This window comes from Tursiops truncatus, chromosome 1 (assembly GCF_011762595.2).
Source record: "Tursiops truncatus isolate mTurTru1 chromosome 1, mTurTru1.mat.Y, whole genome shotgun sequence".
In the NCBI taxonomy this organism is placed as follows: domain Eukaryota; kingdom Metazoa; phylum Chordata; class Mammalia; order Artiodactyla; family Delphinidae; genus Tursiops; species Tursiops truncatus.
This window is the reverse complement of record NC_047034.1, coordinates 71,021,291-71,042,373: the sequence shown is the minus strand read 5'-3', so window position 1 is coordinate 71,042,373 and position 21,083 is coordinate 71,021,291. Positions and strand designations below refer to the sequence as shown.

General features: G+C 56.5%; 1 protein-coding gene across 1 annotated transcript; it reads right to left on the bottom strand.

Annotated features, from left to right (window-relative positions):
- Nucleotides 1-4,918: 4,918 nt before the first annotated feature.
- On the bottom strand, nucleotides 4,919-13,450 carry NES (nestin). The gene is made up of 4 exons (XM_033857119.2): nucleotides 12,534-13,450; nucleotides 11,318-11,442; nucleotides 9,445-9,518; nucleotides 4,919-9,196 (listed from the first exon to the last, which is right to left on the bottom strand). Exons 1-4 carry the CDS (start codon nucleotides 13,314-13,316, stop codon nucleotides 5,457-5,459), a joined length of 4,722 nt encoding a protein of 1,573 aa, XP_033713010.1. The 5' UTR covers nucleotides 13,317-13,450; the 3' UTR covers nucleotides 4,919-5,456.
- Nucleotides 13,451-21,083: the final 7,633 nt, after the last annotated feature.

Sequence of the window (21,083 nt, the reverse complement as noted above, 5' to 3'; positions counted from 1 at the left end):
AAGTTGTTAACAGAGGGAAGGCTATTGGTTGACCACTTTGGACTTGAGCCCTTAAGAGAAACAGCCCACAGACCGCTGGCCCATGTTCTATGGACCCCAAGTGGCATCTAAGGATTCTTAGTATCGTTGGCAAGAATGTCTGTCTGTGCCTTTATCCCCATCAAGGTGAACTGGAGTTCTCTTTTGACACAGAATTTCCTGGCAAACGAGGTGAATAGAAAAAGAGGGAATCCAGGAGAGATCAAGGGATTCAGGACTTGGGAAGGGGCCAGGGAGGAGGGAAGAAAGGAAGTGGAAGAGTGGAAGACAGAGGAGAGGTGAGAAGGGGGAGACGAGGAAGGAGAGTGGGTCTGTGAGTGGTGAGTGAGGCTGACAGGGAGGGGGTGTCTCTCCTTAGCAGGGAGGATGGAGGAGGGAGCCAGAGCCAGCGAGACGTCTCCCCACCCCCAAAATTGAACTCTCCAAGCCACCCCTCCTGGGACCCTGGGGCTCCACTTGTCAGCAGGAGCCCACAGCTGCTGGGAGGTGCTTCCTCGACAGTGGCCCCCTGGCACCTGCCTCGGTTTATTTCTGGTGCCACAGCTGAGTCATGGGGTGGGGAGAGTGAATAAAGGCTGGGGGAAGGGGAGCTTATGACTGGAAGAGGAGAAAGCTGAAGGAGGCTCTAGGACCTGGGACTCTGGGGCCCAGGTCTGCCCCTTTGGGAAAGAGGGTCAGAGGCGACAGCACGAGAAACAGGAGTTAGGTTACAGGAGGGATGTCCACATTGGAGACCCTGGATTAATGGGGCTGGGGAAAGAGTGGGGAGTGGGAGGCAGAGTCTACTGCTTCTGAATTGTTGGAGAAGAGACATGATCTAGGTGTGCCAGTGCTGTATTAGAAAGAGAGGGGAGAGGGGCCCCCAGGGTGGATGGAGACGTGGATATGGAATCTTCAGATCATGAGAGTGGAAACAGAGAGGGCCGTGTTTTCCTCTGCTTCTGGTCGCAGACTCCGTGGACCCTCACCTGAGGCCACTCTGTCCCTCTTCCTGCCCCTGAGCCAAAAAGTCCCTTCCCTGGTGGCTCACTTGAGACTCTCCTTTGTCTTTTTAAGGTGGGCCTGAGGACTCGGGAGCGGGTCCCTGGGTCTTTTCTTTATCTACTGGAGCTGCATTCACGTGACACCTTCTCTTTTCCCACCTCCTAGGAAGACCCTCATGTCTAACTTCCATCCATCCTGCTGCAGCACTGTCCTGGAACTTACCATCCCCTGTGGGCTGGGGTGGCCTCACAGGGACCCAGGGGCCTGTCGCCAAGCCCAGAGCCCTCTTGGGTTTCTTGGGCTTAGGTGGGCTTAGTCTCCATTCCCTCCCCTTTCTAGGGGCAGCCCCAGAGGGCACATTCCAGCTGAAATTAAATCACATTCCTCCATCCCTGCCTGACAAGGATGGCATTTCTGACAGCAGCTGTGACACCACAGGGTCAAGTGGCAGCAGCTGGTCCCCCAAGGAGGGGCCGAGAGGGGGAAACTAGGGGAGCTGAGAGACCAGGGCCTTTGGAAGCAATGAATGAACTCTGAGCCTTTGATCTCAAGAGGCCAGAGCAAGAAGCATAGACCCTGCAGTGGGAGGGATACAGGTTAGACGGCAGCATCTCCTAGCTGCATGGAGCAGCAGGGAATGATCCAGTCCGAGCAGTATTGTGCAGATGGGAAAACCGAGGCCCCCAGCATCACCTTCTGAGAGGACCCTGGAAGAACACCCCCTCCCACCCCTGGGCTGGGCTCCTGCATAGACGTGAGGCTGAGGGGGCCCTTTAAGAGGCCACACTCTGAGCTCCTTGGCCAGAACCCAAAGCCAAGGCCTTTGATTTCCTCTGAGCCTCTGGCGGCAGCAGCAGCAACGGGGACAGCATCAGGCTGGGCTGAATGGAGAGCTCAGCCCCTGACCTCACCCTCCCAGGCGCCTCGGCCTGCACAGCCTTATAAGGAAGTGCCCCAAGCAAACTGAGGAAGTCACCTCCAGCCCCCCCATCCTACCCCCACCCTGTTCAGAGGCTATATTTACCCAGAGGAGGCCCCAGAATAACCTCCCACTTGTCCTCATGCTGGGATGGGGGGGATGTGGCGGGTGCTGCCTCCTCATTCCCTCCCCTGGGACTCCACCCTCCCAAGTGCTTCCTGTCGTCTGATCTCATCACAGTCGTTCATTCATTCATTTATTCATGTATTCAGTCCGTGTTTACTGAGCACCCTTGGGCCCCCAGACCCCTCCAATTCTCTTCTCCAACCTGGTCCTCTCTCCTGGGCTCCACAAACCCACCCTCTCCCAGGGCAGCTCCTCCTAGAGGTCACAATTTCCTGCTGGATTCTCCAGCTCAGAAGATGGGACCACCGACTCCCAGCTGCCCCTACTGCCACACTCCCACTCCATCTCCCACAGTGGGTCACCAAGGCCTGAGACTGTGCTTCCCTTACCTGCCTCCTCTCCTTCCCACTGCCACCCTTGTCCCCCACCTGGACCGCTGCAGTAGCCTCCCTGAAGCCCACCTACCTACCCCAATCCACTCTCACACAGCAGCCAGAGGTTCTATTTAAAATGCAAACCTGGTCGTGTCATCTCACTACTTACAACCCTTCGAAGCTCCTCATTTCCCTTAGGATGAAATCCATATTGCTTGGCTGCTTGGCTAGGCCTTGGCCCACTGGCCCCCAGCTCCTCTCTAGTCTTATTGTGGACACTTTACCCCTCATTCTCCGCCTTCTGGCCACACAAGCCTACATTCTGTTCCTCAAATGCCCAGACTTCTCTTCCTGCCCCAGGATTTTGCGCCTGCTGTTCCCTCTGACTAGAATCCTTTCCTCCGCCTCTTCTTCCCTCCTCCTCCCTCCTCCTCCCTCCTCCTCCCTCCTCTTCTCTCCTCCTCCCTCCTCCTCCCTCCTCTTCAACACGCAGGTCAGCTCCTGCTCATGCTTCAGGTTCCCAGGGCAGCCATCCCTGACCTCCTCCTCCTCCCAGCCTTCCCCAGCCCAGATCAGGTGGGGCCCCTGCTCTATGCTCCCATAACCTCCTGCCCTTCTCTGTTTTCAAATATGATTTCCACTCAGAAGCCCTTGTTCGGTTAGAAGGTAGAGCTCTCGGGGCCAGGAACCTTGGACTCCCAGCACCTGCATGGTCCATGGCGCATAGGAGATGCCCTGTAGACATCTGACAGTCCCTGTTACTGTCCAACCCTCATTTCTCTTGCTGCACAGATGGACTACCATTGCCAAAGAGAACACACCACCCACCGTATACGTCTTTCAGAAAGGCTTCACTTCTGTCTAACTGATGTCCCTCCACCTGTTTGGGACTGTTGGCAGAAATGGCTAGTTTGGGTAATTCTGCAGGGGACCAGGGATCTTGGTGTGGGGGTCAGGATGGGCACCAGACACAGGGAAGGACTGCTTGGCTTGGCCTCTGTCCTTGGTCCCCCGTCCAGGTGGGGGTGCCCGAGGGCCTGGGGAGATCAAGCACAGGTCTCCTCTGTCCCATTAGAGGAGCAGGGAGTGGGCCTTATTTGCTCGGGCCAGTGTGCTGGCCCACAGCCTGGCGGGAGCAGACATGGCCTTGTTAGCAGTGAGTACAGGAAGGATCGTGGAAGCTTGGGCTGCCAGGAGGGCTGCCAGCATCCTGGACCCCAAGGGCAGAGGAGGGGGCCTGGGTACCTAATGCAAAGACCCTTAGGTGGAGGAGAAAGGCATGGGCAGAGAAACAGACAGTGAGGTTCTGTCAGGGGGCCTCTGTCCACCCCTCCTTGTCCAGAGGATGAGTTGAGGTCAGAGGGCTTGAGACTTCATCTTCTCATCTTCCCCTGCCCTCAGCCTTGGGCCCGAGGAAAGGAAGGGCCTGCCTCTGGCCTTGGGATTGTCCCCAGACATGGAACATTTGTCTGTCAGCCCCTGCCCCACCCCCACCCAGGATATTTAGAGGTGTCGCCGGCTCTTCCTTCCCTGCAGAGCTGAGCTGGGGAGTGGTTTCTATTTGGGTATCCTGACTTCAAGTCCTTCAAGCCCCGCCTAATCCAGGAACCCCTGGGAAGGGGGGTGTCACCCTGCCCTACACAGGGACCCAGAGAACTCCTAGGAAGGGGGGTACTCTTGGGAAGAAGCTGTGGCCGGGTGGACCCCCGATCTAACCCGTTATCAGCACACCCCCTCGCTCTTTTGTTTCACCCCTGACAGCTTCAGTCTATCCCGGCCTCACCTCCACTTTCCTGTCTTCTCTGTCTCCTGCTTTAGCATGGAAGGCAAGTCCTACCGAAGATCTACACGGTAGCCCTCCGGCTTTCCCCAGCCTTCCTCCTGATCTCCCTGCCCTGGGAGGCCCCGCAGTCACCTGGCCCAGCATCCCTCGCTGTGCGGCTGAATCTGAGGTTCAGAGAGATTAAACGCTGACCTGAGGCCGCACAGCCAGACTGAGACAGAATAGGCCTCCCTCTTCCCTTACCCAGCTCTGACCCAGCCAGTCTGCGCAGACGCCAAGGCCATACAATTGTCTGGGTTTGGGGGCAAGGGGGCTTATCATGCTGGCGGCACTGAGGGGCCAGCAGCCAGGACATGCGCGGGGGAGTGTGGCCCCAAGGCTTAATCCCTGTAATCAGCGCTGTGGGCAGAGATGATGACAGGCCTGACTTCTGCAGGCGCCAAGGCCACAGGGGCTGGCCCTCCTTCCCTGGTCAAACAACACCCCCCTCCCTCCCCAGGTCTCCAGCACTGCTGCCTGCAGCCTTCATCTGTCTGCCGTGTCTCCCCCATGAGGCCTTCCAGGTCCTCCTCTCCTCAGGAGGCAGCCCCTCCCTCACACTAGCATCTCCTGCTTCCTCTCCCAGTCTCCTCTGCTTCTGTGTCAGCCCTGAGGCCCCCCTGAATTGAGGAAGGAAGAGTCCAGACTTTATAGGCGGAGGCATTACTTTATTCAGGCAGGGAAAAGCCAGATGGGGCTACAACATGGCAGGCATATGGGGGGTCAGGACATAGGAGCACCCCCTCACCCCCATTAGCCATCAGCCAGACATCCCATGAGGGTGCAGTGAAGAAGGGCAGAGCTGGTGAGCCCTGGCGCATGGACCACCACGGCCCCCTCCCCATGGAGGAGCCACTGGGCCCCTGGCCTTTTCCAGCTGATGGGATGGGGAGGAAAGGGAGTGCAAGGAAAAGGGGGGGCCTAGTCCTACAGAGATTCAGTTGGCTTCAGCCTCGTGGGACAGTGCAGGCCGGATGTCCCCCTTAGCAGGGTCCAAGGGGCTGGTTTCTATTCCCAGAGCCTGCATTCTTGGAACGGGTCCCTTTGCCACACCCATTTCACCTCGGCTAGCCAGGCCTCTCGGACAGAAACCACGGGTCAAGAGATAAGTTAAGGGTGCTGCCTCCGAGCAGGGAGGGGCTGGGGGATCCCCCCCGCCCAAGACCTCGGTGCAGGAGGGGGTGCTCTTCCTCTAGTCCTCCCCTGAGGACCAGGAATCTCTATCTCCCTCTCGCTGACTGAACTTCAGGAGCTGGCCTTGGCCCAGGTGAAGCGGAGCCCCTGCCCAAGGGGTCTTCAGGGCACCCCCCTCCTCCTCCTCCTCCAAGGGGCTCCCTTGGTCACCCTCAGGGGGCCCCGGTTTCCCCTGCCTTACTCCCTCAGACTGCTCCAGCCCGTTCACCACACCCCCATTCACATGCTCCAACTCTTCCTTCAGGCTGGGGCCCTGGCCATTGACACCGAGGGTGTCCCCTACCTCCAAGCCCGTGTCCTCCACCGCACTGAGGGTCCCCAGAGGGCCAGGGACTTGGCCCTCCCTCTCCAGGGGAATAGCATCTGACTCGTCCTCTGATCCTGAGGCCTCCGTGCTGTCCTGGGACTCAGTCTCCAGGGCGGTCATGGGGGCGTCAGACGCCGCACCCCTCAAGCCATCATCCCAGGGGACACTGACATCCATGGTCTCAGACCCCAGGAGGTTCCCTCTCTGAGGGCCACTCAGGGCCGGGAGGCTGCCCACAGAGGGCCCTGCCCCCCACCGCCCTGCCCCTCGCCCCCTCTCCCCTTCTTCATCTTCTTCCTCTCCCTCCTCCCCGCTCTCTTCCTCATCTGCAAATCCATCCGATTCCCCATCCGGGTCCCAGACTGCAGGCTCCAGTAGCAACGGGGGCACCTGGCCCGGAGGTTCTGCCACCTCCCCAGGGACCCCAGGAAGAAGAGAAGCCTCAGTCCCCAAGTCCTCAAATTCTTCCGACAGCTCAGAGTCATGGCCACGTTCCTCCTCATCTCCCCCCTCCTCCTCCTCTGAGGGATGGGCCCCAAGGCCCTCAGAGGCCAGGACTGCAGGGCCCCAGCCTTCCTTTCCAGTCTCCTCTTGAGGGGACGGCCTCTGCTCTCCAGCCAGGTCCCACTTGGGGGAAGCAGGGGACCCGAGGTAGAGGCCCAGGGGAGTGGAGTCGGGAAGGGTCTCCCCTAGCTCATCAGCCTCACTCTCTTCTCTGCTCTCCTCCCCCTCCTCCGAGAGGTCTTCAGGGATTCCCCCAGAGCCCATCTCCTCCTGCTCACCCTCCACCTTTCCCAGGACCTCAGCCCTGCCTGCCAGCCCCCAGCTAGCCTCTTGGCTACCCTCAGCCAGGGGCTGGGGCCCAGGGGCATCTTCAGGGATTGGGATGGGTGAGCAGGACTCAGTGGGCCGTGGGCTGGGTGGCCCCAGCACTGCTTTGGCATCCTCCTTTGCCCCCTCGGAGCTCAAGGGCCTGGGTTGAGGGGTATCACTTCCATCGCAGCACGAGGTCTCGGCAGGGAACGTCTCCTCTGCTTCCTCAGGGCCTTCAGGCTCAGACTCCTCCCAGCCCCTGGCAGCGTCCAGCGGGTCTCTGCTCTTCCTGGGCAGTGTGGAGAGCTCTGGCTCCAGAGCAGCTGCCTCCTCCAGCTCCTTTCTGGGCCCTTCCAAGCCCTGCACCCTCTTTGCCTCCAAACCTTCCTCCCCCAGGGGTGGCCCCATCACCTCCTCTCTGGCCAGGCCGCCTGGGTCCTCCAGCCCTACCGCCTCCTGCTCCGGTCCCTGTTCCGCTCCTGCAGTCTCTAAGCCCAAGGTGACCTCTGGGGAGGCTCGGCCATCGCTGGGGGCCACATCCTCACCTTCCAACACTGGCTCTAGCACCTCTGACATTCCCTGGGGAGCTGGGAGGCCCGGGGTCCCCACCTGGTCTGGCCGCTCTTCAGGGTCCTGGAGGCCCTCAGTGCCTCCCACCCCACTGGCTCCCTCAGCTGAGACCCTCTGCTCTTTGGGCTCGGAGCTCCCTGGCTGCCCCTCACCTGGGCTCCAGGCCTTGCCTGTGGCCGTCAGCTGCAGCTCCCCCCGGTCTACAGCCTCCCCCTTCCCAGCGAAGCTATCCCATTCCCTAGGTTCCATCTCTGCCTCGTCCGCACTGTCCACTTCAGGTCTCCCAGGGGGCGTTTCCTGATCCAGTTCTTGACCCCCCTGCACCGTATCTTCCCACTTCTGCAGATGTGCAGAGAGTGGCAGCTCCTGTCCCTCCTCCTCCAGGGACCTCGGTGGCTCTGAATTCTCTCCCTTCTCCACGTTCTCTTCCTCTTCCAGATACCTTTGACTTCCCTTGTCTACCTCCTCTGGAGATCTCATATCCTCTACACTCTGCCCTCCCAGAGAGCTCAGTGATTTCTGAGTCTCCTCTTCTAGGGGTCTCAGTGTCTCTTGGTTCCCTTCCACAGACCCCAGTGGTTCTTGACTTTCCTTTTCTAGAGGTTTCAACATTTCCAGGTTTTCTTCTCCTGTAGGCTTTAGTGGTTCTAGAGTCTCTGTTCCTAAAGATCTCACTGCCTCTACGCTCTCTTCATTTAGGGACCTTAATAAGTCTTGATTCTCTTTTTCAAGAAGTCTAACTATCTCCTGGTCTTTTCCAAGAGACTTTAGTTCCTCTGGTTTCACCTGTTCTAGAGGGCTCAATGTCATCTGATCTTCTTTTTCTAGAGACCTCAGTGGCTGATTCTCTTTTCCTAGAGGTCTTGATGCCTCCTGGTCTTTTTCTTCTAGAGATCCCAGTGGCTGTAGAGTCTCTTTTGCTAAGGGTCTCAATGTTTCCTGGTTCTCTACTTCCTGACATCTCAGTGGCTCCTGCCTTTCCTTTTCTAGAGCTCTCAATGACTCAAAGTTCTCCTCTTCTAGAGACCTCACTAATTCTTGATTTTCCTTTCCCGGAGATAAAAATGCTCCTACATTTCCTTGAAGAGACCTCATTATTTCTTGACTCTCCTTTTCTAGTGATTGCAATGTCTGTGGGTCCTCTTTTCCTATAGGCTTAAGTAGTTCTAGAGTCTCTTTTTCTAGAGGTCTCATTACCTCCATCTCCTTTCCTTCTAAAGACTGCAATAACTCTTGATTCTCCTTCTCTAGAGTTTTTAGTATTTCTAAGTTCTCTTCTTCCAAAGACCTCAGAGATTCCTGATTCTCCTTCTCTAGAGATCTCATCGTCTCATGGCGCTGTTTTTCCAGAAAAATCAGAGGCTCCTGAATCTCCTCTTCCAGAGACTTCAGAGTTTCTTTTTCCAAAGGACCCGGGGAGTCTTGGATTTCTTTCATGTCCAGATCCCCCTCTTCTTGCCATGTTTCCTGCTGCAGGCTGCTTATTACTTTGACCTCTACAGCTGTTTCTTTCTCTGCCAGCCCCCAGATTTGTCCTTCCCCTTCCTCCTGGAATCTGCTGGACCCTCTAGACCCACTGGGTTCTCCATCTTTGGCCTCTAAACTGGGATGGTCAGGGCTGAGGGCTGGAGCCAGGGAGGCATGATCTTCAGAGGACTGGCCTGGACTGGGCTCTTGTTCCTTGCCCCCAGGCTCCTCTGGTCCTGGCAGGACGCTGGCAGGGATGGCCACCTTGGCTTCAGCCCACACCGCTTCTGGAACCTGTTGCATCCCAACCTGTGGCTGGGGCAGGGAGAGAGGGGCATCCTGGGCTCTGATCTTGGCATCTGTGGCAGGGCGGGGAGCCTGAGGTGTGGGCGGAATTGGGGTGCTGGCCGAGGTGGGGGCATGGCCCTGAAGGAGTTCCTGGCTCTTCAGGAAGCCTGGCACAGGTGTTTCAAGGGTATCAGGCAAAGGTGAGGAGAGGGGAGTAGGGCTCAGCACAGAAAGCAAAGGTCCCAGACGCCGGCCCTCTGGGGTCCCAGGGAAATGCAGCTCCAGCTTAGGGTCTGGAAAGGTAGAGGGGAAGAAACGGTGTCAGCACATACAGGTTGGGGGTGGGGCAGGGGAGCAGCTACCACTTCTGGCAAGAGGGTCCTGCTCCTGCCTTTTATGGGCTGGGCTAAGAGTATGCTCGCTGCCGTGGAGGACCACGGTGTCAAGACTTAAGACTGCTGCTTTTCAGGAAAAGCATCGCTCTGGGTGTGAAGAGGAAAGAAAGGTAAAGTTTTGGGGGGACCTTGGCCCCTCCTCTTACCCAGGAAGCTGAGGGACGCCTTGGAACCGCTGCCAGGTGTCTGCAGCCGGGAGTTCTCTGCCTCTAGGAGGGTTCTGGGGAGAAGGGAGGAAAAGCTGGGTCAGCCCGCTGCCCACAGGCCAGCCGGCAAGCCAGCCAGGGAAAAGTCACAGCTGAGCATGCGCGTCCCTGGCCTGGCAGGCTATCTCTTCATTTTCACCACTATCACACAAAAGCCACACGCATACTTGGCTCTGCACATGAAATCACATGGTCACATCCCACAGATATCACCCATTTGGTCACACGGAGTCACACACTTATTTGGGACACACAGCTGGACTCACAGACACACAAGCAGATTCCCACACAGTCGACACAGTGTACACACACACCCACACATTGCTTAGACTAGTCCCCTCCCAACCCCAGGCCTATGACCTCATCCTCCGTGTGGGGGGCCGATTCTCATGCTAATTGCTGCCTTTGTCCATACTGCCATCTGGAGGGTCTGAGTAGGGGGCTTCCCAGGGGAAGTGGGAATTCTCAGGCCGTTCCCATGGGATAGGCTCCCTCCTCCTTCTCCCCCAGGGCCCCCAGAGCTGGTTCCAGACAAAAGCCAATGAATTCAGCTCCCTCTCTCCAAATCCTTTTCATGCCTCAAAACCCAGGTTAAGCCTGCGCAGTCCTTTCCCCTCAGTGGTTTGATTTAGGGGTCAAGGCCCTCATCTTGGGATCTCTAAGTACTCTGGATCCCAAGCCTTTCAGGGCAATGGAGGTTTTCGTGTACATGCCCCTGCCTTAGTGCCCCATGGGGACCGAGGAGGAGGGACCGATTGCGGGGGAGGGAGGACCAATCAGTTCAACGAGTTATCCTGAACATCTGTCTCCTCTGTGCTCTTCCTCATGATCTCTGAGTCCGGTTAGTGTTTTCTATGGTCTCACCTCTGTCCTTCTCGATCGATGCAGCGTCATGCCCCCTGAGCTCTGTGCCCCCTGGAGGTAGAGGCCCTCTCTTCTTCATCCCTAGATCCTCACCGCCCTTCCCTCTCTGGGCCCGGCCTCCTCTCCCCTCCTTAACCTGTCCCAGGGCCCCTGCTTTTGTTTTTCCTGTGGATTCTGGGGGCACTGTCCTCATAGCCCGTCTAGCCCTGGCTCCACCCTGCAGGCTTGGGGTACGCAGCCCTTCACAGTAGCAAAGCCCCTTCCTCAGGCTTCATCGGTGGGTCCTTGGCTAACCAGGCCAGTTTCCCAGAAACTGGGTTTGCCCAAGGCCACAGAGCCAGAGAAGCAGCACTTCCTTGGTCTCAACCTTTCCTGAGCCAACAGGGAATGCGGTCAGTAGAAGGGCTGGGCAGGGCCAAGGCTCGAGAGAAGCCAGGCCCCAGGACACTCAGGATGGAAGGGACCTTGGCTGTCACCCAGCCCATCTCCCATCCTCCCGACAAGGAGACTGAGGCCCAGGTCAGGCGGCAAGTCAGTGCCACCGGCCCACACCTGCAATTCCTTCTTCCCGAGGCTGCTCAAGGACATCACCCTCTCTGTGTGAGCACACACACAGAGACTGGGCTTTTCAGCCCCTTGGGGTAAGGTTCTGGATCTGGATGACCCACACGTGTCCAGCCCTCTCCTTTGAGGCTGTCCCACTCAGCTCTGTCACCTCTCCTTGGGGGATCTCCTGGGCACGGGACGCTTCTCTGGTCCTGAACCCACGAGAGAGCAGGTGGGCTTAGGCGGCACACATCGTGGTGTGGAAGGGATCGGCCTAGAGTCACAGGACCGAGCGGTGGCAGAGCCTCCACCACCCGTGGCTCTGGGCCTCTTCAGCCCAGGAGTCTGCCCCTGCATGGATGTGTGCATCTGTGTGCCTGCATGGGTCAGGGTCAACCTGTACCTGTATGTGGCCACCTCCAAGCTGAGGGACATCTTGAGGTGTGCCAGCTGCTGCCGACCTTCCAGGACCTGGGCGATCTGGCTCTGTAGGCCCTGTTTCTCCTGCTCCAGGGCCTCCACGGACAGCTGCAGAGCAAGCCAGAGGCAGTCAGTGAAGGGACGGGGTCCTTCTGCTAACTGACCTGCATCCCCATGGGCTGCTGCAGCAGCATCTTCTGCTCCCTAACTTCTCTGCAGAGCAGATTCCTGCCTCCCCTACCCCACTTCCCGCCCAGAGAAGCCCTCCTGAAGCCCCCGAGAAGAGCACAGTGGCCCCTCTCAGCCCTCTCCCACGGCCTGGCTCCTCCTCTGAAGATGCTGATTAAATGGTAGCACATGCTGCTCAGAATTCAGCTCCCACAGGAAGGGGGAGGTGAGGGAGGAGAGGAGATGGCTTACAGAGAGGAGAAGGAAAAAAGTGGAAGCAGAAGGAAAAACAATTAATCACCAGGCCTGGAGCCTGCAGGATTGGAAGCCAAACAGCCCGGGTCCCAGTCACTGTCTCCTGCTCCCCATGCTAGGCCCCCACCCCCTCCACTTCCCACATGTTCTGGAATCCTTCTCCTCTGAAGGGGGGGCGGTCATGGTGAGACCTCTGTCTGGCCCAGGCAGGAGGCTGTTTTCTCAGCTGCTGGTCGCATCTGCGTAGTGTGAGGGGGAGCAGCTGTCCCAGGCCTCTGGAATGTGCTCAGGAGCCGAAAAGCCCAGACAAGGGAGAGAAGGGCTGGTGGCTCCCCATCCAGGGCCCCTCACCCTCTCCTGTCAGGGGGGAGGAGGGCAGCTGGGAACTTGCAGACTCTTGAGTGGCCAGACCGTCAGATCATCACTGAGAGGGAAAGTTCTGAGCATCTTCTGAGCAACGGCAGGGCCTAGGGAGGGGTCCAGGGGCCATCAGGGTACGAACGTGCCATTTAGACAGTGAGGAGGCCGCTGCAGCGTCTTGTGCCTGTCTGCCCTTCGAGGGGGTGTGCTTTGAGGTCTGAACCTCCATCATTCCAGCCCTACACTACACAGAGTTGTGAAAGTCTAGGACAGTGGCATCAGGCATGGTTTTCTAAGAAGTGGCCCCTGAACCTGCAGCCACCACACCCCCCACTTCCCACTCCCTCTCCCAGGTCTCTGATCCCCAACGGGACTTCCTGAAGCCTTGTCTTGCCCAGGCCCCCAGGCTTCCTCACCTGGAACTGCTCAGTAGCCCGCAGCCGCTCCTGCCAGCGGCCCTCCAACCTCTGCTCCAGCGCGGCCCTGCGCTCCTGGAGGCCGCTGCGCTCCGCTTGGAGCTGCTGCAGCTTCAGCCGACCCTCGCGGGCGCCCTGCAACGCGTGGCCCAGCCGCTCGCGGGCCTGGCCCAGCGACGTCTCCATGTGCGCCACGCGCTCCTGGTAGCCGCGCACGGCCCCGCGCCACGCCTCGCCCAGCCGCAGCGCCAGCTCCTCAACCTCGGGGGCCGGCACGGGGGGCCCGCGGGGCGGAGCGGGGCCGCGGGGGGCGCAGGCAGCCTGAGCGTTCAGGCCCGCGCGTTCCTCCTCGTGCGCCGCGCGCAGAGCCTCCAGCTCGCGCTCCAGCTCCGCCGCCTGGGTGCTCAGCCAGGCCTGGGCGCACTTTTCGGCCTCGACCGCGCGCCGGCTGCGGGCCGTCTCCTCCGCGGTCCGCTCCCGGGCCAGCCGCAGCTGCTGGCACCGGGTCGCCACGCCCTCCACCTCTTCTTCCAGGTTGTCGCGCGCCACCTCGGCCGCGCGCTTCTCCCGCCAGCGCTGGTCGACGAGGGCCCTCAGGGCCGCCAGCTCGTCGTCGGCACGGGCCCTCCAGGAGGCGTCCCCGGCCTGTGCCCGGAGACCCCCGAGCTCCGCGCTGAGCAGCTCATTCTGCTCCTCTAGCGCCTTGACCCGGGCCAGGTAGGCCTCCAGGCGCCGGTTGAGCTCCCACATCTGAAAAGATTCCTCCCCCAGGCAGCCCTCCATCCTGCCCGTCTGACCCACCGAAGGTGGAGAGAGGCGAAGCACCGGGAGAAGCCAGCAGCTCTCAAAGCTTTTAGGACGTAAGGGTAAAGAAGACGGATGGGGACAATGACGGGGCGGGGCGAGGAGCAGCTGGAGCGACTGAGAGTCGGGAGTGGGAGCGAGGCTATTCATACTCCCGCCAGCCTGGCGGGAAAAGGGGCGGGACCCAGGCCTTAACCCCTTAGAGTTAAGAGAAACGACGGCAGCCTTTGTCCCTGTGCCCCCGGTATGCTGGAGAGTGAAACCAAAGGAGAAGCCATGCCCGGAGAATCCGATCCGATGGTGGCTTTCAGGGGTAAGAGGCCGTGAGGCAAGGTCAGAACCGCAGATAAAAGCAGATTATACACAGAACTGAGCCTGTGGAGGGGGTGCCAGGGGATTCAGTCCTGCGAGGGGGTGCGAGTCTCAGTTACTCAGCTCATCCAAGAGAGCTATCACTTACTGAATTCCTCTAAGACTCAGTTTCTTCATCCAAAAAATGGGAGTGATGATGGAACTGTCATGGGACTGTTGAAAGAATAGATGTGGCCATGTTTTTCCTAAATAGCGAAGGCTCACCCTCCTGAAATACTGGAAGAAGGCAGCATTGCAGAGAGAAGTTAGAAGAGACATTGCCTGGAACACAAGAACAAATGTGTCCTACTGGGAAACACCCCATATGCACACACACCCTATTTCCTCAGTCTCCACCAGGAAACGGAGAGAGCAGGCAAAAGGATGTTCTCCTCATTATTCACCTCCATCCTTTCTACTCATCTTTCATATAAGCTGAGGTTCATAGACCCACTTTTTAGGTAATGGAAGCCCCCCCCGCGCCCCGCCAGTTCGCAGGGAAGGACACCCCATCCTGGCCTCGTTGTCAGCGATTTTTGGGCAGAGGGCGCCCCCTGGTGGCTCGCAGACCGGGCCAAGAAGAGGAAGCAGAAAGAAGAGGCGTCTCTTGTCACAACTAGTCCAAATTTATCGAGCCTTTGTAATATGCCAATCATGTTCCAACATTTTATTTACGTTATCTGACTGAATCCTCAAAACATCCCTTTGAGGGTTCCACAGTTCAGGAAACGAAGAGCTCACTGAGGGCGGGAGTAGCTGGGAAGGCCTTCTGGAGGAGGAGGGGTCCTTGAACTGGGTGGTGAGGGAGGTGGAATTTGGGGTTTGTAGTGTAAAGGGGAAGCAGGGTCCGAGGGAGAGGCCCAGAGATAATGAGACTGAGGGGGGTCTTTGGGGAAGGAATTTCTGCTCATGTAAATCCAATTTAGCTCTACAAGTGTTAATTGAGACCTACTATGTGTCAGCACTCTGTCCCAGCCCTGGAGGAGCACACAGTTTGGTAATGTGAGGGCAACAGCAATGGTGGTGGAGGTAATATTATCATAATACTTAGCACCTGAGGCATCCACAGAGACCTGGGGGAGCACAGATAATGGAGGTTTTCTGGAAAGGGGGTACAGCAGAGTCAATGACCAGGAGGCCATCCCACCAGGCCAACTGGACTTTGAATTCACTACCATATGTGGAGCAGAAAGGGAGGGGCCGGTGGGCGTGGAGTGGGGGGATTGACTGAGACTTAGTGCAGACCGGGAGGCTGAGGCTTCTCCATCCCCACATTACCTCACAAATCCTGCGGTTTGGTTTGGGCTGGGGCATCGCAAAAGTTGTGTCCAGGGGAGGTCACTTGGCATCTCTCCCTCCTCTTTCTCTTCCTGGCTGTGGGGAGAGAGAAGCTGAATACTTGAGATCCCTGGGTTCCTGCAAGGGGGGGGTCCCCTGGAAATGTGGGGTGGCACTGGTGTGGGGAGTTTCCCTCCTGGGCCTCTCACTCTCACCCAGAGGGGAGACATTTGGACTGTGTTTCATGCAAAGAGTACTGGGTCTGACTTTTACACTTTCTACCTGAATGACCTTAGGCAAATCACATAGCTTCTCCAACTGAGCCTCAGTTTACCTGTTTGGTAAAAGAGGTTAATACTTACCCATCCCCAGGCGTTTGTTCTGAGCATCAAAGAAGACAGGGTATGGGGACGTCTTTGTACAAAGCCTTTTTGAGGACCATCACCATGAAAGCCATCAAGCTAGAGCAAACCCTTCCTGTGAACCATTCTTGGTGAGTTTTGGGAATCTTGGAAGGCAGAGATGATCTGAAATGCTGGAGAAGAGTGGGATGTTGATTTTTTTAAGGCAGGAGAAGGTGGGTCCCAGCAACCACAGCTGGTGGAGCCGACACCAAGGCCCAGACAATTCTAAACAGATAACTGATATTTGAGGCAATGAGAAGCTGAGGAAAATGAGGCCTTCCATGCGACCAGGGGACACTCAATGGGCACAAGGTGGGCCAGGTGTCCTCTCCTCCCTCGGGGGGTTGCATTGTTACTGGGATTTCTTTTTTTTCTTTTTTCTTTTTTTTTTTTGCGGTACGCGGGCCTGTCACTGTTGTGGCCTCTCCCGTTGCGGAGCACAGGCTCTGGACGCGCAGGCTCAGAGGCCATGGCTCACGGGCCCAGCCGCTCCGCGGCATGTGGGATCTTCCCGGACTGGGGCACGAACCCGTGTCCCCTGCATTGGCAGGCGGACTCTCAACCACTGCGCCACCAGGGAAGCCCTGTTACTGGGATTTTTATGAGGCCTTTGCCTGCACTTCTTATGTCCCTGTGACTGGCCAGGACACATGGACTGTGTGATACTACACTGGGTGGATACAAAGTTCAGTAGCCATCCCCAGAGATGTCCATGAGAAAGCTGAAGAGGGTTCTGTGGGCCCTCAGGGTTCTGTCCTTGGTCTGAAGATCACAAGTTTTTATTAAAGACTTGGATGAAATCATAGAAGCCATATTGATCAAATCTACGTGTTATGCAAGAAATGAGAGGGTTTGACAGAATAGGAAAATAAATGAACCAGATGACATTTAATAGGGATAAATGTAAAATTCTGCTTTCGGTTTCAAAAAAAAAAAATCAACAGCGTAAGAAGAGAAAAGAATAAAGCCTATCTAGTGAAGAAGACCTGGGGGTTTTAGCAGACCACAAGCTTGTTATGAACCAACGCTGTGATGTGGCCACCTAAAAGAGTAAAAAGGATATAAGTGATTCATAGATGCAGGGCGTCCAGATCAGGGGTGGTGACATTCCCTCTGCCCTTCTGCATTTGGAGTATTGTTCTGGACACAGTATTTTAAGAGGGACCTTGGCATGTTGGAATTGATCCCAGAGGAAGATGAGCAGATGGTAAGGCAACTTGGAATCATGGTTGATGAAGAATTTCTGAATCTACTCATGTCTCAGGACTGCAGCTGAGTTCCGAAACTAAAAGATAATAGCCTCTGAGCACCATACGTATCCTAAAGAAAGTTGCCAGACTCGCCCGCAAGGCTTCACCCCTGCCCCAGTCCCCAGGAGAGAAGGCAGGCGGAGTGCAAAGAGTTTGCACACCGCAGCATTGGATTGCAGGGTGGCCAGCCCTGGAGGGCAGGCTGCGGCTTCCCCTCCTCTGCTCCGAGGGGAAGGGTGATGCCTACTGAGGCGAGTGGGTGTGGACTTCCAAGGGGATGACTCCTCAAGGCCGGGCATCCGCATGAAGGGCACATTGGTGTCCCACCTCTGGGCAGCTGTCTTTTAGGGCACGGGGTTTGTTCATCTGGGCCTCACTGAGACACAGACACTGGAGAAGGATGGCTGGAAATAGAGGGGGCCACAGGGAGGGACAGGCGAGGTTCTCTGTGCCAAGAGGACTCTGTGAAAGGAGCCCCCCATGGGGAGCAAGCTTTGGGCATCACCACCCCCAAGGGAGGTCTGCATCTGAGGAAGGCTGACTGTAGCCCCGGGTAAGTGGCGCTCACCCCTGTCTCCTCCTCTGTCCTGCAGAGGAGAAGGAAGCCTCGGGGTGGGTCTGCCAAAGTGTGCTTAAGGGACAGGAGGGGGAGACCCAACAGAATGTCATTGCAGGCAGTGGTCAGAGAGATCTAAAGCTGTTCTTTTTTGTTACCTCCCCTACCTCTCACTTCTTTGCCTCATAATACGGAGGCTAGGGCAGGGGCAGGACATCACTCTTGCCCTATCCCTAACTTGACCCCTCCTTTTAATCTCCCTGTCCCGCTTCTCTCTTCCCCTCCACTTCCAGGACTAGATGGGTCCTGCTGGACATGTGTGGCAAGGAGTAACGTCAGCAAGGAGTCACAAGTCTTTTGACAACAAGAAAAGAGACGGGAAGAAGGAAGTGAGTAGGTTGGAGACCAGATGGTAAGAGAGACGGCAACTTTGGGAAGCTCTGTACCGAGAGATCTGGAGACATAGAGAGAGGGAGAGAGCGGGTGCCGAGGAAGCGATCAACAGAGCAGAGAGCGGGCCCAGGGACCCCTCCTGGGAAGTCTGGCTTTGGCCTGAGAGCTTTGGGTACTGGCTGGACCCTCCCTTTCCATGCTGCTTTTCCCCATCCCCGTGAGGGAGGCTTGGAGCTGGAGCTGGGTCTGGGAGGCAGAAATGTTCCTTCTCTCTTCGTTTTCTCCTCTCCCGGCTGGAGGGATGATGGGGCTGGCTTTGTTTTGCAGCTTTCTCCTGTCCCTCACATCCACAGCAGGCCAGCTGGACTCCTCATTCTACATCCTGAGGGAGGGGTTAAGGGAAGGCAAGTAGCATGGGAAAAGCGTTGAACAAAGAGCCTTGTCTCTCTATGCAACCTTGGACTAGTCAGTTCACCTCTTTGGGTCGTGGTTTCCACAGTAATTTATTCAAATAACATTTAGAAAGCACTTATGGAGTGCCAGGTGCACCATAGGCACTAAATAAATATTGTGAAGGAATCAAAAATGACTAATGTGGAGCCCTGTCCTCAGGAAGCCGATGGGCACGTTGGAGGACAGACGTGGGAACCATAGAGTGCGATCCGGGTAGAGAGGCGTGATGAACTGGAGGAGGAGGGGGGAGGGGGCAAAGGAGGTGGCCGTGTGGTTAATTTGGGGCCTTTGCCCTCCAGGCAGCGAGGAGCCCTGAAAAGGTTTTAACCTCAACCACGGGTAACCTGGTGAGATCACTGTGAAGGACTGGGGCGGGCTGGGGGGAGACAGGCAGGATGGCCAATCAGGAGGCAGTTGCCACCTTCGAGGTGGTGAGACCAGAGCCTAGGGGCGGAGAGGAGGGATGAGTGTGAGAATACTTAGGATGTGTCGGTTCCAATAAGAGTTAGATGTGGGATGGCGGGAGGGGACAGGGAAGATTCCCATACTGGTGGCTTGGCCCTAGGGTGGGGAGGGAGGGTGGCATGGGGAGAGGTGCAGTGGCTGCCAGATGTACAGGGTTGGGGATCACATTTAGAAGGACGATGCCCGAGTTGGGTGGATAAGGTGGGGGACTGTGAGCATGGACTAGGTTGTTCAGGGACAGAGGATAGAAGTACAGAATGCTGACCTGTTCCCTTCTCTCTGTGACGCTCTGGGTCTGTGGTTTGCTGAGCAGCTTGCAAAGCAGCCGCCACCCGCCTGCTCCGGCTCAGCTCAGGTCTCCACCCCCGCAAAGTAAAAGGGGCTGCAGTGGGGCACGGCCACCGGGCGCCACTATTGCCACAAGAAAAGCTACATTCCCTGGGGAAATCCTGTGATGATGATGATGATGATTTTAAGCTATAATATCTAGGTAGTGAGGTAGGTACTATTATCATCATGATCATTCATGATTTTCTAACAGAGGAAACAACCTAAAGAAGCTAAGTAACCTATCCAAGATCACACAAATAGAACTTGAACTCAGAGTTCTGACTCAGCCTGCACCTCCCTCTCTCTGGGAAAGAAGGTGATGATGGGGGGCGGGGTCAGGGGATGAGTCAGAGAGGACCTTGTGGGAAAGTCTTTAATCTCTACCATCCCTCATGCTTCTCCTAGCATCTCGCTCAGGGCCACCTTAGCACACACAGCACCAACCGGGAGATGACTAACTTTGGACTCAAAACACTTTCCCCTGGTTAAAATCATCCAGTCTTCACCCCACCAACACCCACCCACCCACCCAGTTTTTAGGAGCAGTGGACAGAGAAGGCCAGCTGGGGCTGGACTGGAGCTGGAATCAGGGAGCTAGGGGTGGCTTGGGCTGGGATCCCAGGGAAGATGCTGAAGGTGCCATCCGTGTTTGGTGGTACCTTGATGCCCTGCCTACACTGAGCTCCCATCAGGTGTTCGCTGACTGACTGTCCAACCCCACGCTGGTCTGGCCACACTCCAGGGCTGAGTTTGGCTCCGAGCACCCTGCTGAAGGAGGGCACAGACACACCGTAACGTGCCCACTGAAGGACCAGGCACCTGGACGAAGTGTGGTGAGGATGTTAAGAGGATAGGCTCTGGTGGCAGACCTGAGTCCTGGAGAGACACTTAACCTCTCTGAGTCTCAGCTTCCTCATCTATAAAATGGGGGAAATAATACCCACCCAATCTGAGCACAGAGAGCTCGCCTCTCAGTCTGTTCATGCGCCTGGTCCTCAACAGGTGTTCAGTGTATGTTTGTGAAATGAATAAATGAGTGAATAAGGTGGGGTGTGTTAGGTTGTTACTACCCATGCTGCTGCAAACATTCTTGGCCAGGTCTTCTGGGGCCCGTGTGTGTCCCATTCTCTTCGGAGCCATCTGGAAGGGAATTGCTTGTTGGAGGGAAGGCACATCTTCAACTCCACTGGACAATGCCACAATGCCACATCTTTTTTTTTTTTTTTTTGGCCACACAGTTTGCGGGATCTTAGTTCCCCAACCAGGGATCGAACCTACGCCCTTGGCAGTGAAAGCCTGGAGTCTTAATTACTGAACCACCAGCGACTTCCTGCTACATCGTTTTTTAAAGCGGGCATACCAGGTTACTCTCCACTAACAGTGTGCAAAGAGTTCCCATTGCTCCACAGTGTCTTGGTACTGTCAGATTTTTTAAGTTTTCACAATCGTGAAGTGTGTTCATTCAGCACAATTGTGGAAACGCATCAGCATGGACGAGCCTCACGAACATCATGTTGAGAAGGAAAAGCTGCAGTAAAATCCACACGGCAGATGCCTTTTCTATCAAAGTTCAAAACCCTGCAAAACAATGTGTTATCTGGAGATATGTACGTAAAAACGTTTTTGAAAGGCAAAATAATGGTAAAAATGAAGGAAAGGATAGTAGTTCCCTCTGGGGAGGAGGGAGGAGATGCAAGGGGGATGGAGAGGTACACCACTGTGCGTAATGTAGTTCTTTACTGATAGGGTATGTGAAATATTTGAAAATAAATACATACGGTGGGGTCATTTGAAGTGCCTGAGGGGTTCTTGGGTAAAAGGGCCCAGACTCCTCTTAGTGGGTCCAGAGATCAGAACCTGTCCTGATGAGTAGATGCTACGGGCCCAGATGCCAGCCCAGACAAAGGAGATGGGCACAGGACTTGTTTCTGTCCTGGAGTAGGTTGCCACCAGAGGGAGTGTGAACCCCGTTACTGGGACACAAGACAGCTAGCCACTCTAGGGTGATCCATTTTGTGATCTGTCCTAGAGGACCTTGGTGGCTTCTTCAGCCCTGGGGATTCCAACACTCTAGGAATGAACAACAATCCGTCTGGACCCCAGGACCCCGCTCCTGTCCTCCCTGGAGAGCTGCAGTTCCTGCCCTGAAATATTGCCAGAGGGTTGTCTTTTTTCTGGCTGCACCGGGGCTCGCGGGATCTCAGTTCCCTGACCAGGAATCGAACCCAGGCCATGGCAGTGAAAGCCCAGAATCCTAAGCACTAGG

Coding starts and splice junctions, on each gene's coding strand:
- NES (XM_033857119.2), bottom strand. CDS start 13,316: ATGGAGGGCTGCCTGGGGGAGGAATCTTTTCAGATGTGGGAGCTCAAC. Junction 9,519..11,317: donor TTGGAGGTGGCCACATACAG/GTACAGGTTGAC, acceptor CCTTCTCCCCAG/AACCCTCCTAGAGGCAGAGA. Junction 9,197..9,444: donor GGCGTCCCTCAGCTTCCTGG/GTAAGAGGAGGG, acceptor CTACCTTTCCAG/ACCCTAAGCTGGAGCTGCAT.